This window comes from Pelmatolapia mariae, linkage group LG16_19 (assembly GCF_036321145.2).
Source record: "Pelmatolapia mariae isolate MD_Pm_ZW linkage group LG16_19, Pm_UMD_F_2, whole genome shotgun sequence".
Lineage (NCBI taxonomy): Eukaryota > Metazoa > Chordata > Actinopteri > Cichliformes > Cichlidae > Pelmatolapia > Pelmatolapia mariae.
In genome coordinates this window covers 59,690,420-59,704,677 of record NC_086241.1, presented here as the reverse complement: position 1 = coordinate 59,704,677, position 14,258 = coordinate 59,690,420, and the positions used below count along the sequence as shown (strand labels likewise).

Here is a 14,258-nt window from a genome sequence, read left to right as displayed (position 1 = left end):
TTTTCCCAAGTGCCGCCACAACGGATTGCTCTGCATGTTTGATCTGGCTGTATTTCCCGCTGCATCCTCTTCCTATAGCAACCCCAAAGTGAATTATGTGTATTCTTGTTATTGAACTGGAAGTATTTCCCTTGTTAGACGAATGTGTAAACCGCTACGTGATCTACAATCCTCCCACCCCCCACCTTCTAGACACACCCCTGCTTGTAAGCAAGGTTATTAGAGTTAACTAAAACTAAACAAAAAATAAACCTAGACCTGGAAAAAAAGTGTCAGCTGGCTAAAATAAAATAAAAAATGACCTTTTTAAAAAAAAAAGAAAAAAAAAAGAAAACTAACTGAAACAATTTTGTGAACTTGAAAAACTAGCTAAAATAAAATTTAAAAAAAATATCGAGAAATAATCTTTAAATTTTGTGTTTATTAATTTGGTATAAATAAATAAATAAATGTATAAATATATCTAGTATTACAGTAGTACATTGTCTATTACTTTGCTCTGTTGTACTACTACTACTATTATTGTTATTGTTGTAAATTGTGGAAATTTCTGAGTAGCCTCTGGTACACCTTTGGGGCAAATACGGATCTACCTTATCTAAATAAATAAATAAATAAATAACCATTTACTTTGAGCGTTGTACTACTTCTCGTGACCATAGTAACCTTTCATCGAACGTTAGAAAGCGCATGTCCAGCACATGGTCTGGCAGAAAGCCTTCTCCCCCATGTGTCCTTTTTTTTTTCTTTCTTGCTAGTTGCTCGTGAATGCCTCACGTGTTCACATCTCGCACCGCCCCATTGGAGGACACGTCAATCGGTCGCGTGCTGACGTGTGAGGGGCGACTGACAGTTTGTCCAGCCAGTAAGGGTGTTTGTTGATGTCTGGACCCCGCGGCTGAAGTTTGCCTCATTGGCCCGTGTTTGTTAAACTTCCTCCGGGGGAGCCTCGGACAGAATCGGCACGTCCTCCAGCGCGTCGCCCGCCTTTTTCCTTCGTCCCGCTGGAGGTTTTTAAGGGAATTGTGTCGAGTTAAATCAAGGTGAACGTGGCTCATGCTACAGTAGCACAATGCTCGCTGGTGTGCACGCTCACTGAGCGGGGAGGACGTCTGAGGACGTGTGTTGCGAAGCTTTTGTTAGTGGTGAGTGGAAGTTGTTTCTTTGTCCATGCCTTTTGTCTCGGGTTTGTTTTGAAAGCTTCTCTTTGTGTTTTTTTTTTTAAATTTTCCTTTCTTATCCAGGCTGTGAGCAACGTCAATATCACACTTTTGCAGTGTTTATTTTGTTGTTTTGCTTAAGCGTGCTATACGTGGTCTTGTTGTACTCTTCAAGTGTGAGAACATAAACGGATATTCACCCAGAAGAGCTACACCACTTCACACATCTCTGCATGACACCCCAACACCTGTTTCAAAGACCTTACTCCCCTGCAGGTTTCTAACCGACAGCTGCCACATGGCAGGCGACACCGTGGTCTGGAGAAGTCTTAAGTGGGTAAAGCAGGCGGCCTGCAGAGCCCCACCAGGCGGCCTAACTGGCACCGGGAACCAGAGGCTGGTAAACTTTCATCACACCACTGGAACAGCAAGGGTGAGCAGTCAGCTGTGATTTGGGTGTTGTGCAGTTGCAGACTAGGATCAAGTTTCACATTGCATGCAGCGCAGATACCTTCTGTTTTTGCTTTTTGGTCACTATGACCTCATCAGCAGCAGAGCAGCAGAAGATAGAGGCTTCTGGAGGCAGGTAGTGCAGAAGCAGAAGTGAGAGGGGATGGTTCGTGAAGCAGGCTGTGAAGGATACAAACAGATTTCCTAAAGCCTGATAGGGGTATTTAAAAATAATAATAATAATAATAGTAGCCTGCCAAGTGTACGGCACTGCTTCTGTTATTTATTTGCTGTTGGGAAGTAAAGGCTCATAGTTAAAATTAAAGGATTTGTACTTTGGATATTTAATAATTAATCAATAATAGTCTTTTGGGACTAAAATAACAGCCTCTGAACTAAGCAGGTAGAAGCTGGATTTGTATACACTTGGTTTTAGTGTTTATAACGCCTTACACCAGGGGTTCTCTTTTGCACCAAGCTGAAGCATCTAAAGGCAACAGCGTGAACTTGTACTGTATTTTTGTAACCTGTTAATTGAGACCAAACACTGATGTTGTATATAATAGCAGTTTACAGTGTATTTATTATAATACACTTTCATTAGAAACACCTCTGCATGGGCCCTTTTCTGTAAATGCCAGCCCATCTTGTGTTCCACTTTAATAGGAGTTTCATACAGAGCTCTGTGCATCAAGAGGAATACAGCTGTAATGTTTATTTTCTACTTTAACAGAACTAATTTGTTAGTAGGTTTTCTTCTAAGGGTTTTATGTGCTGTAGATACTACAAACCTCACGGGTGGGAACAGCTCACATTACTCCAAAAGTAATGTTTTACACATTATGAGTTATTGTTTGTTTTCTTATTTACTTGATGTAATGAGTAACATGTTATCCCACTCTTTATATTGCTTTTTCCACAAATCTTTTGTTATTTATTTGTGATCTTTATAATTTTGTTAATCCATGTGCCCATTAAATACATCATCAACAACTTGTAAATTAAGTAGCAGTGCAGCTATTTTAGAAGTAACCTTACATGCAGTGCATCACTGTAAAAGGGTAAAAAGCAGGAATTATGCTTTTATAAACAGCATTGTTGTGCCTGTGTGTATTGTCATTATTATTTAAGAATATTATAATATTTAAATTTACATTTGTTAGCTTTCTTGTCATTTTTCTGCTGCAAGATTCTTCTCTTCTTCCCTGAAGTTTAGTTATCATCTTCGTTTTAATAAAAATATTGATATTTGGCGCCAGCGTTTCGGTAACATATCACAAGAGAAAGCGAAAAATATTTTGTCCCTTCCTTACTTAACAGCTGCATAAATAAATGTTGCTGAATGTCATGTTTTGTTCTTTTAGGAGAACCAGAAAGATGTCTGCGTATACAGAGGCACAACATTTCACAGATACTCCACTATGGCTGCTTGCTTCAGTACAAGCTTAACAGGAAGTGCAAATGGGCATCGGAGGACCTGCAGTGGAAGATGTGATAAAGGTCTGAGGTACCACAAAGACTGGTCAAGTCGGCTGTTCTCTGGGCATACGAGGCTCTTGAACCAGGACAACAGCACAGTGGGGCGGCTGACATCGGAGGATATCGATAAAGCAAGAAGTAACAAGAAAAGGGACTTTAAGCAGCATACGCAAGTGGTATCTACTCTCTCTCTTTTTTCTGTAAATGAGTGTTTTAATGATAAATGCGAGTGTGTGTTTCACAGCTGCAGTGAAGTGTTTACATTTTATTTCCTTTGATTTCAGCTTAGTGAAAAAGCTCGAGAGAAGAAGGTACCCGTCACACGGATAGGAAGGCTGGTAAACTTTGGAGGTAGGGGATTTCTTTACCAGGGTATTTGTCACAATAAAGCCTAAATTAAAAATGTCTGTAAATCTCAAAACAAAGTGTAGCTCTCAGTAAGGCATTTGACCCTGAGTTGCTCCACTAGGCAAGAGCTGGACAACGCCAGCTTGTGTGGGAATACTGGGCTGCTGCCAGGTGCTGTCAAAGTGTGATCTGCATGAATGTTAAGCAGCAGCAGTGTTGAAAACCTATCACACTCCCCCCAAAAATGTGTTTTAAAATAATCAGTTACAGCTTCTTTAATGGGATTCTGTCTTTAAACTGAGAGAACATCCATAAAAATCGTTAACCAATTTAATGTTGAGCTCACTTTTATTTTTATATATTAAATGAGAATCTGACCTTTTTAAAAATCATAATCCTGGATGGAGTCTGGGATTTTCATGAGCAACTAACGACTTTTTGCGATAGAAGTTCTGCAAAATAGTTCTGCAATTTGTTTTTGGCAATGCTGGCACTTCCTCCAAGTCTAACTCAGCGAGACGTCAATATGCACTTGAGTAAAAACTCCCTCACAAAGCCTGAACATGCCATTTATACAGACATCTGTTTTTTTTGTAAGTAGACTAGCCACTGTTGCTTGTATTCCTCATACTGTAAAGTGTTTGGGTATCAAAGTTTAATTTTGGATTTAGTAGAAAGAGTCTGACCTCATGACCTTGGTCAGCAGTTTTCAAGAGGTGGGGTGAGATTGTGGGAAGTGCTGACGTGCTCCCTCACAGGACTTAAATTACAGAGTATCAGTAGCAGAAAAAGCGTTTCTGGAACATGCCTGAGAATCCAGATAATAGGAAAACGTGCAACCAACCATCAGCTGCCTTCTCGTGGAAGTATCAAATGTTTCTCTCACTAATTCTTGGCCTCCATTTGCCCCTGAGCCTTCCATGGTGCTGCTTTAAGAAATTATACCCAAGTCTGGTTGCTGATTGTTGTTATCACGTTCTTTTTTTTTTATGCAGTAGTTATCTTATGCAGGTAGGTTGTTTGTAAGGGCAACACTGGTCTTGCAAGCAGTTACCAACACTGATAATGTTAACTTCATCTTTGCAGCAGTTTATTCAGTGAATTGTTTGGTTTAAAAAAATATATATATATATTCACTTCCTTTTGCAGGTCTGGCAGTTGGACTTGGCATCGGAGCAATTGCAGAAGTGGTCAAGAAGAGTTTAAAACCCAAAGAACAAGGTGACAACAGGAGACTTTTGCTTTACGAGTCTGCTGAGGTTGATCTTCATGTTTGGGCTTTGCTAATGATGTCAGGAAAGCTATAGCTGCTCCTCTAAACCTGCACAGCTGACCTGTCGTTTAACTGATAAGCAATTGTGATAAAACCACACACCTTCCGGTTTATCGTCAGGATGTCCAGGTAGTCTAATTCTGGATATTGGAGTTCAATATTTTTTTGTGTGGAAGCAGAAAGCTTACGCAAGCACAGAATATCAGTGACTAGTTTAATGTTTGGGGAAATGCAGGACACTATTGTAATGTTTTGTTTGTAAATAAGGGGCTCTGAGATTTTGTACAGAAGAAACAATCAGCTATGTAACATCCCGCTACAAACGCTGGATGTTACAGCCTGATCGTACCCAAAAAAACTTCTGCATTTCACAAAAACATGGAAATAAAAATGGAAAGTCTGTGGAGTTAAACTGATGTTAAAAAATTGCTAATGTTATGACTAAAAGTTAGAAAGCGATATTGTAGATGCTTCATTGGCTCTAGGTCAGGAGTCAAATTTAAGCAGATTAGTGGTATTGATTATGTTGCTTGCTTTGAGCAGCAGGTCACATTTCCTCTGGATGTAACCTTCCACTGAAGCACGTGTTCAGTCGATCCACTCATCAGAATCTTGTTCAAGCAAATCATCTTGGAGACATTTTTCACCTGTTTTAAATATAGCTGGGCCTCAGTGAGCTGTACACACAAAGCACGATCAAGCAGATTATCTTAAAGCTTTTAGTCTTTCCTCCACACTCACCTGACCTGAACCCCACTAAACATCTAGGAAGTGGGGACACTTTAAGACAGAGAAAGCAGAATGTGCTAGGATAACAAGGATTTGCACATTTAGGAATAAAAGAAAAATGGTGGGATTTGTTGTGGATTGATGCATTTTTCGAAGACACGTGTTCAGTTGCGAGTTGTCTTGGCACATGTTATAAACAGTTTTTGTGTTTTCTAGGTAACAAAAAGGCTATAATGGATTCGAATGCTTTCCTCTCTGAAGCCAACGCTCAAAGAATTGTCCGGACACTTTGCAAAGTTCGAGGTGCTGCTCTAAAAATTGGACAGATGCTCAGTATTCAAGGTGAGGTACAGATACACATACACCTGAGTGATGCAACTTAATGGATCTCAGCTGTGTTAATCACTGTAAACACAAACAGGAGTTAATCTTTAGTGATACAGTATTAACTGATCTCACGTGATACAAGGACATGAGGATCTGGACAAACTGCTGAGGCATATTACAAGCAGGAAACCCACATGTGTCGGTGTACAAATAAAGGTTCAACTTCCATCACAGACTAAACATGCCTACTGTCTGCTGCTTCAACTTGTCAACAAGACTCTGTCATGCCTCTGATTTGGACTCGCTGGCTAAAAAACGAGATCACTTCACCAACTAAAATGTCATCTCCAAAAATAAACAGCTGTACACAATACGTGCAATTCCAGTGGAGTTATTGTAGGTGGCAGAGTCTAGCCTGACTGTGGTCTGTTGACTTTAAAAAGCATGTTTACAGCGCAGTCATGTTTTTCAGCTCTGGCCTGTGCAGTCATGTATGATCCCTGCGATTAAAATCATTCAGCTAAGCATTTTTTTAAACATTAATCCTTGGCAACCTTTTAAAAGAAACCACAAGATTGTTCAACAACACTTGTTTTAAAGATGTTTGTAGAAGCTTTATTTTCCCTTATCCAAACTGACATGGTAGCCAGCTGTGACACAGTTTCAGCGTTATCATCAGCTAACTTCGTTTACTTTATCTTAATACTGACCTTGAGGGAAAAAAAAAAAAAAAAAAAGCTGTTGACAAAACGGTGTCACTTCAAGGTCCGTTTAGTATCTCTTCAGCTTTCAAACGATCCTTATCTGCAAGGAGTAGAAGTGAAACCGTTTGTGATTATTAGTGTTATTAGTTTTCACGTTAAAAATACAGAACAACAACTATTTCCAGTTTTTCAGCTAGAGGATCTGTTGTTTTTCTTTCCATATGACAGTAAACTTATTTATATTTTGAATATATTATTAGATAATAAAAGAATTTATAGGGAAACACTTGTCTCTACTACAGTGAAGCTACATTGGATGGTTATATTTATATTTTAAACATATATATTTTACAGCTTAATTTATGTGAAAGATTGATGTTAGTGATGGACCTATAGAGTGTTAAACCTAACTCGGCTATGGTCTGGACCCTGTTTTGATTCATTCTTATCTCTCCTTTAAGGCACCATTTAGGCTCTAGTCTAACTCACTGCATGATATCAGCTAGCCAAATTTAAGCTTTGAGGTATTTTTTCATTTAAAAGCAAGGATTTAATTAAGACTATCGGTTTTGCACACTTGAAAACATACAGTACCAGAGGATTGTTTTTACTACTTCGTCATCATTTACTTGCTACCTCACTCTATCCCTGTCATCCTCCTTTGTGACACCAACTCTCTGCATGTCCCCCTTCACAACATCGATGAATCCTCTGTGATCTCCCTCTTTTCCCCCTCCTGGCAGCTCTATATTCAACATCCTTTATCCAGTATATCCACATCCTCTGCACATCTGCAAGTCTCACCCTGAGCATTTTCAATTCATTTTTAATCCTAAATTTCAGCTCCGCCTGATGTCTTTTCAGTAACACCTGATTATTATTTTTTTAAACGGTTCTTGACTTACCCTATAGGCATCATCATGTGTTTCATTCGCTCTGTACTTTTCTTTTTTGTTTATCAGATGACGCCTTTATCAACCCTCAGCTGGCTAAAATCTTTGAGCGTGTTCGACAGAGTGCGGACTTCATGCCTACTAAGCAGATGATGGTACAGTATGGAGAACGCTGGCAAACTATGCAAATAAAGTTACATTTCTCCAGTTAATTTTTTTTTTTCTTTTTCTCTCTACAGAAAGTCATTTACAGTGATCTCGGCCCAAGCTGGAAGGACAAACTGGAATACTTCGAGGAGAGGCCATTCGCAGCTGCGTCCATTGGTCAAGTCCATTTAGCAAAGATGAAGGATGGCCGGGAGGTAGCCATGAAGATTCAGGTGAGAGAAGTATTTCTCCTGAGATAAATGCAGATGTTAAGTGGGTCATAAGTCAGCAAATAGAATAAAATAACTCAATCAAATTTTTTCCTTCAGTACCCTGGAATAGCAAAGAGTATCGAGAGTGACGTGAATAATATCATGACTGCTCTGAGGTTAAGCAACGCACTGCCTGAAGGTATTTTTCTTATCATTTAGGGATAACAGCTGCTATTGTCTGATCTTTGTAAACCTGCAGCTCGACTGCAATGATTTTCCCCCCCCCCCATTTGACCTCTTTTTCCAGGTTTGTTTCCTGAGCATCTCATTGAGGTCATGAGTCGAGAGTTGGCGCTGGAATGTGATTATATAAGGGAAGCAAATTGTGCCAGAAAATTTCAGTGAGTTGTTTGCATTTATTCTTACTAAATTGACTAAGCTTGGGTAATGTTTTATTTGTCTTTGCTAGAAGCGTGCTTTGCACCAGAGCTTCCAGTTAGCCACAATCGCTACTACTCACACAATACTGTTCAGATTTTAGTAAAACACAGTGATCACCTACTTGGTCTTCACTAAAACTGCTCAAGGTCACGGTCACGTTTGTTATTTTATGAGCAGTCACCTGTGAATTGTGATGACATGGTGAGACAGAGGAGCTGCTGCATCATTTACATTCTGGCTTGTGGCCTTTATCTGTGTTATTTTTTATATTTTTGTATTATTTAGCAGTTTGTGTATAAATGCATTGTTAGGTTTTAGATTTTGAGTTTTAAAAAATATTCCTCATATAGTCTGTGGCTTTTGCGCCAACTTCCCAGAATTCAGTTGTGTTCCCGCCTCCTCAGAGATTCAGGTTGTGTCACCATTGGTGCCACTATTTTTGGCTATTTTAGCTACTGTACTGTATTTCTTATCCACAAGAAAATACTTTGTAGTGTTTTGAACCCTCTGATTTTGTTTAAAAACATACAAACTTATTTTAACCTTTGGTCTCTGCCAGTTTTTCCTGGAAAGTCCTACCAGGCAACAACTTACAATAATAGCTGCTGCATAATGAATGATATACAGTATACACAAACATTGCTGAAGAATTTTCTCTTTTTTCCTCTCCTCAGAGTTCCCATAGTAACACCTCCACAGCTCTTATTGTGTCATAATGAGTCCTAAAGATATTTTTGATTTGGGTTCATGCCCTTGACATTTTCAGCAGCAGGCGGCTTTGATAAAGGAGCCATTTGGCAACAAACAGTAACTAGATCATGAACATGCAGTACTGTGCAAAAGCCTTGAGCCCCACCCCTCATTTCTTTCCATTTTGCTCACGAAATGAGTGCAGTATTTATTGAAACATGTTCCAACATAAATGGAAATGCATAAAAATAAAAAATCTAACAAGCTTGAAATTCCATATTTGTTATGGCCATCATTATTCTTCAATACAGCCTGAACTCTCTTAGGCAAGCTTTCATATTATGTGTGTATGTGTGTGTCTAGGTGTGCTTTTACTGTACTGTCAGTGTGTTTGGCGTCATTATCATGCTGAAAAGTGAAGCAACTGCCAATCAGATGTTTTTTTCAAATGGTCTTGCATGGTGGCTCACATTCAGATAACTTTATTTATCCCACAATGGGCAATCCAGTTTGACAGTCCGCCATTGCAACAATATGGCAAAAATTTAAATCAACATCGAACAGTACTTTTCTGAATTTCCACTGGCTAAAATGCAGCACTCCATGAGATCTGTCGCCAGCAATTTTCAATCCAGTTCTTGTATAACTGTGGGTACCTCAGTCTGTCCTTAAAAATGGTTTCTTGACAGCCACCCTTCTGTTGGGATCGTTTCTGATGAGGCTTCAGTTCTCCAGGTTTTCCACAGAAAAAACTTTGAAAGACCTTCAGAAAGGTCGGAGAACTATTGCTCAAGACCAGACAAAAACATCTGGCCCCTTGGAAGCAAAATATAAAGAAATAGGTGGCTCAAGATTTTTGCACTGTGCCGTAACAGAGCACCTGAAGGACCAGATAGGGGTTATCTACACGCTTCTTCTGACTTTGTTGCTGTGTGTTTGGTAGCGAGCTGCTGGAGGATCACCCCTTCTTCTGTGTGCCTGATGTGATAGACGAGCTAAGCAATAAGCAGGTTCTCACCACAACACTGGTGCCTGGTTTCCCGCTGGACAAGGCCACACATCTCCCTCAGGAACTCAGGAATGAGGTATGCCTTTAAGAGCTTCACTCTGCTCTGAACTCTACACCACTTACAGTATAGTTAACACCTGTGCTCTGCCAAGATGAGGTACATGCCACCTTAAAATAATAAAAAAAAAAACCCTGAGACATGGCAGCATGTAGCAGAGATAACTATTTAAGTGTCAGCACCCACTTATAAAAACACCTCATGTCACTTCCAGTTGTCTCTCCTTCTGCCAGATTTGTGAGCAGATCCTTATTTTATGCCTGAGGGAGCTTTTTGAGTTCAGATACATGCAAACCGATCCGAACTGGTCCAACTTCTTCTTTGATCCACAAACTCATAAGGTCAGTTTGCCCAAGTTATACCAGAGACACGCGTGGATTTAATCTTTCTCCTTTTCACTGACGCGTGTTTTCTGTTTTTTATGACTTCATGTCAGGTTGCACTGCTGGATTTTGGAGCTACTCGAGGATTTAACAAGAGTTTTACTGATACCTACATTGAGGTGAGAAGTGTTCTCATTGTTGTTGTACACTGTGTTGCCCCCGCTGGCTATTGTGCTACATGAATTTAAAAACAAAAAGATGCATACACCTGCCTGAGAATTTAGTATATCTAGTTCTCAAACAGTGATGTGCAAATGTTATGTCATTTCTTTATAATTATTCTTCTAATGTGCTGTGTAATGTTTTTTTTAAGTGGTCTAGACTTGTAGTTGTCGAGGTTTTCTGAAAGTCTTTCAAAGTTTCTTGAACATTGGCTGCTCCTTAACCCATTCTAGGTCCATATAATTCTGGTCACATGAAGTACACTTAGATTATTACTTGTAATTACAACATTTTGTTTTGTAATTGGAAAATAGCGTTCGTGAAGACTATCAAGAAACTAAACACACATACAAATATGAAAAAAGGATGTGAAAAACTTAGCACACTGCTTCGATTGACAGAATTAAGCAGGCAAGAGCGCTAATGAAATGCACTTTATTGAATGAACATCGGCAAGTGTGAGCACCTCTATAGAGAACAGAGGTTTTTCTGGTTTTCTGGTCTGGAGCATTTAGGCGTTTCCCTGTAAAGTCACCCAAAAAAACCCAATAGCTACATCTCACACTCTGCAGACCTCAGTTAACATGTTAAAGTCATTTTGACAGATGATACTAAAGCACAGCTCCATGTTTGGAGAAAACCAAACACAGCATATCAGCACAAACATCTCGTATCAGCTGTGAAACACCGTGGAGAGGGGTGATGATTTGGTTTGTTTTGCAGCTAAATGCAACAGTACAATGATCCAAAGCACAGCAGCCAGTCTAGAACAAAATGGCTGAAAAAAGAGAAGAATCAAGGTGCTGTAAAAGCCCAATGTCCAGATCTCAAGCTGATTGAAATGCTGTGGTCCCAGAAATGAACTGAAGCAACACTATAAAGAAGAGTGGGCCAAAGTCCTCCACAATGTTGTGAGAGACTCACAAAGCCGTGCAGAAAACGAGTTCTTCAGGTTAATGCTGCTAAAGGTGGTTCTACAAGCTGTTGAATCATGGGACAGGACTGCAGTCCTTTTCAAGTTACTCTGTTTTTGTCATTTTGCTGTGGGAATATCTGTTAACCACACAGGTTAAGACAGATGATGTGCTTTATTGTTGTGCAGACAAGAATTTCAATAAGTTTCAGTTGAGAAATATCTTTTCGACATGTGAAACTGTCTGGTGCGATTTCTCTCACTCAGATTATAAAAGCGGCTGCAGATCAGGACAGAGAATGTGTCCTACTGAAATCCAGAGAAATGAAGTTCCTCACAGGATACGAGTCAAAGGTGAGAAACGGACATTGTAAATTTTACTAATGAACCACACCACACTGTGATTCAGTTCAACAGTGGCTGTGAGTTTATGTTTATGATTTGTCTGTTGTTGTATTTTTGAATGTAGCGTGAAAGACATGAAAGGTTCATGCAGTCAAACAGCAATTTTACTGTGTTCAAAGTAAGATTGAGAGGAACTTCTGAAATGCACCACATTTTTATTGAAAATGTTTTGAAATATTCAGTCACTCAAAGTATTTACTAGGTGTTCTTTAGCGACCTCTAGTGGCACCCAACAGGAACTACAACAGCACTAATATTTTGTGAACAGTCTCGCTATCTTAGTTTTTATTATAAAGGAACTGTTATGAGATGATAGTAAAAATGACTTAGAGTATATACTGTGGACATTTTTTTTTGTTCTCTTTATTATATGGTGCCTGAAGATCACATTGCTCTCTCGTCTTACTACAGTTCTTGTGTGAGTTTAGTGTGTTCCAGTGTTGTTCAGTCTGTCTCTTCACATAACTCCAGTTATTCCCTGAGGCTGAGAGCAGGCCTGTGTGTCTTTAATCAGATTTGCAGCTCTTGTGGTAGAGGAAATATTTTTTTATTGAGTCTGGCTTTGTGTTTGGGCTGCATGTCCTCCTGCAAAATAAATATGTGACCAATGATGAATGAAGTGTTAGCTTTAGAAGTGCTGATGGAGGGGATTATTTCAGCTTGTTTCCAGTCTCTGTTGCAAGCTGCTGGGTGCAGCGTCCTATTCAACACAAATAAAACTAATATTGATCTCTTCGTCTAAAGGCAGAGGAGCAGGCTTCTGTACATGCTGAACTTTTACTTGAAAGCCTCTTGATCATTTTTCTTGTCTTCTGCATTAAGGCGATGGAGAACGCCCACGTGGATGCGGTGATGATCCTCGGGGAGGCCTTCAACTCAGAAAAGCCCTTTGACTTTGGAATGCAGAGCACAACTGAGCGCATCCACAATCTCATCCCAGTGATGCTGAAAGAGCGTCTCACGCCACCGCCAGAGGAAACCTACTCCCTCCACAGAAAAATGGGCGGCTCCTTTCTCATTTGCTCGAAACTCAAAGCTAAAATCGCATGCAAGAACATGTTCCAGGAGGCCTACAGAAACTACTGGAAAGATGGAGACCCCAAGTCCGCACATTGAAGACTGCTTTTCCAGAAAGTGTGTTGAAACCAGGAATTTTTGTCATGCTGAACAATTCTTATCTGCAAATTTCTGGGCTCATCGGACCAGAAAGTGTTTTGTTACGTGATATACTAATAACTACCTAGATTTGTTGGGGTTTTTTTTTTTTTACTGTTTGTTAAACTAAACTGTTACAGTACATCCAAAAAAAAAAAACCTTAAAAATATGCATATCGGAATAATCTCTACCTATTAGGAATTTCATATCTATGTTTAACATTTCATTGCTTGCTTTGACCTGGATTCAGTCCAGATTAACTCTTGCTATACCGTCCTTAATAATGTGCTAAGACTCTTTTGTATGTATTGTTTGAAAAAAATTTGTACCTCATAATTATGTGCCTGTATGATCTGAGGGAGCGTACTTCATCTGACCTGGATTGTCAGTTGAAATAAATTGAAACTGATGCTGCAAAAAACAAACCAAATCTGTTCTAGCGAGCACTGGAGATCTATTGAGTGAAGCAAGGTGCAGACAGAAGTAAAGAAAAGGGTGAAAAAAAAGAAGGTTCATATGAAAAAACGTTTCAATTCACGAGAAAAAAATTCAAGTTTAAAATTTTATAACTGCAAAATGTCTTAGTGACAGACGTGTGTGATGAAAGGCGATTCAAACGTCACACAGCGGTGGTGTTGACACTGCTAATGTTACAAATCTGAAAGGGTGTTACTTCAAAAGCCAATTATTGTGCCAAGTGAATCCATTATGGTCTTATAGCTGAGGCAGGTAAGCAGTTTTTTAGTTGGCATAGAGAGTACACCATGTGCGTTCCGTTAATATATCAGTGGTGGTGGATACCATATGAGATCCTCATGAGGTAAATGTCTTGGGCTGTGACCTTTAGTGTTGTGGGGAATATGGCTACTTCAGTTGGATCACTTGTGAGTGTTGTTGGCCAGGTGATGGCAATAACACTGAGGGGTGCTGAGCCACCCTTGATGTGATCGTTGTGTGGCTATAGCTCCTCATTTTGTGGTTGTTCACTAGTATGCTTGCTTTACTGAATTTTGTATATTACAGTAACTTGTTGTGGTATGAGGCCACTTGTAAGTGACCGTTTGTGTGGTGGAGACCACAGATCACTTGTGAATGTGATTATTCGTGGCTGCTCTCATTTTGTGTTGTAGCAGGTTGAATAATCCTTTTGGGTTTGACTGTTGTACTCCTTTATGTTAGTCACATGTTACTCTTTGTGCATTCAGTGTGGCAACTTTAAATCCTCATGCAGGGGCATCCATGCTTAAAGATGCCAACTAAAGAAATGCGAGTATTTAGTTTTGTGTTAGGAGAGCAGGTAATAAAGTGCTCAAGTTTTG

At 39.5% G+C, this 14,258-nt stretch overlaps 1 protein-coding gene across 1 annotated transcript; it reads left to right on the top strand.

The window, feature by feature from the left end:
* Positions 1 to 861: 861 nt before the first annotated feature.
* On the top strand, positions 862 to 13,960 carry coq8ab (coenzyme Q8A, genome duplicate b). Its single transcript, XM_063498572.1, has 15 exons — positions 862 to 1,145; positions 1,437 to 1,593; positions 2,975 to 3,265; positions 3,374 to 3,440; positions 4,587 to 4,658; positions 5,656 to 5,781; positions 7,433 to 7,518; positions 7,603 to 7,743; positions 7,840 to 7,921; positions 8,030 to 8,123; positions 9,797 to 9,938; positions 10,154 to 10,261; positions 10,357 to 10,422; positions 11,646 to 11,732; positions 12,606 to 13,960. Exons 2-15 carry the CDS (start codon positions 1,459 to 1,461, stop codon positions 12,897 to 12,899), a joined length of 1,791 nt encoding a protein of 596 aa, XP_063354642.1. The 5' UTR covers positions 862 to 1,145; positions 1,437 to 1,458; the 3' UTR covers positions 12,900 to 13,960.
* Positions 13,961 to 14,258: the final 298 nt, after the last annotated feature.

Bases quoted from the DNA above. Each gene is read 5' to 3' on its own strand.
- coq8ab (XM_063498572.1), top strand. From the start codon at position 1,459: ATGGCAGGCGACACCGTGGTCTGGAGAAGTCTTAAGTGGGTAAAGCAG. The intron at 9,939-10,153 runs GTATGCCTTTAA...TCCTTCTGCCAG, and splicing joins CTCAGGAACTCAGGAATGAG to ATTTGTGAGCAGATCCTTAT. The intron at 11,733-12,605 runs GTGAGAAACGGA...TTCTGCATTAAG, and splicing joins TCACAGGATACGAGTCAAAG to GCGATGGAGAACGCCCACGT.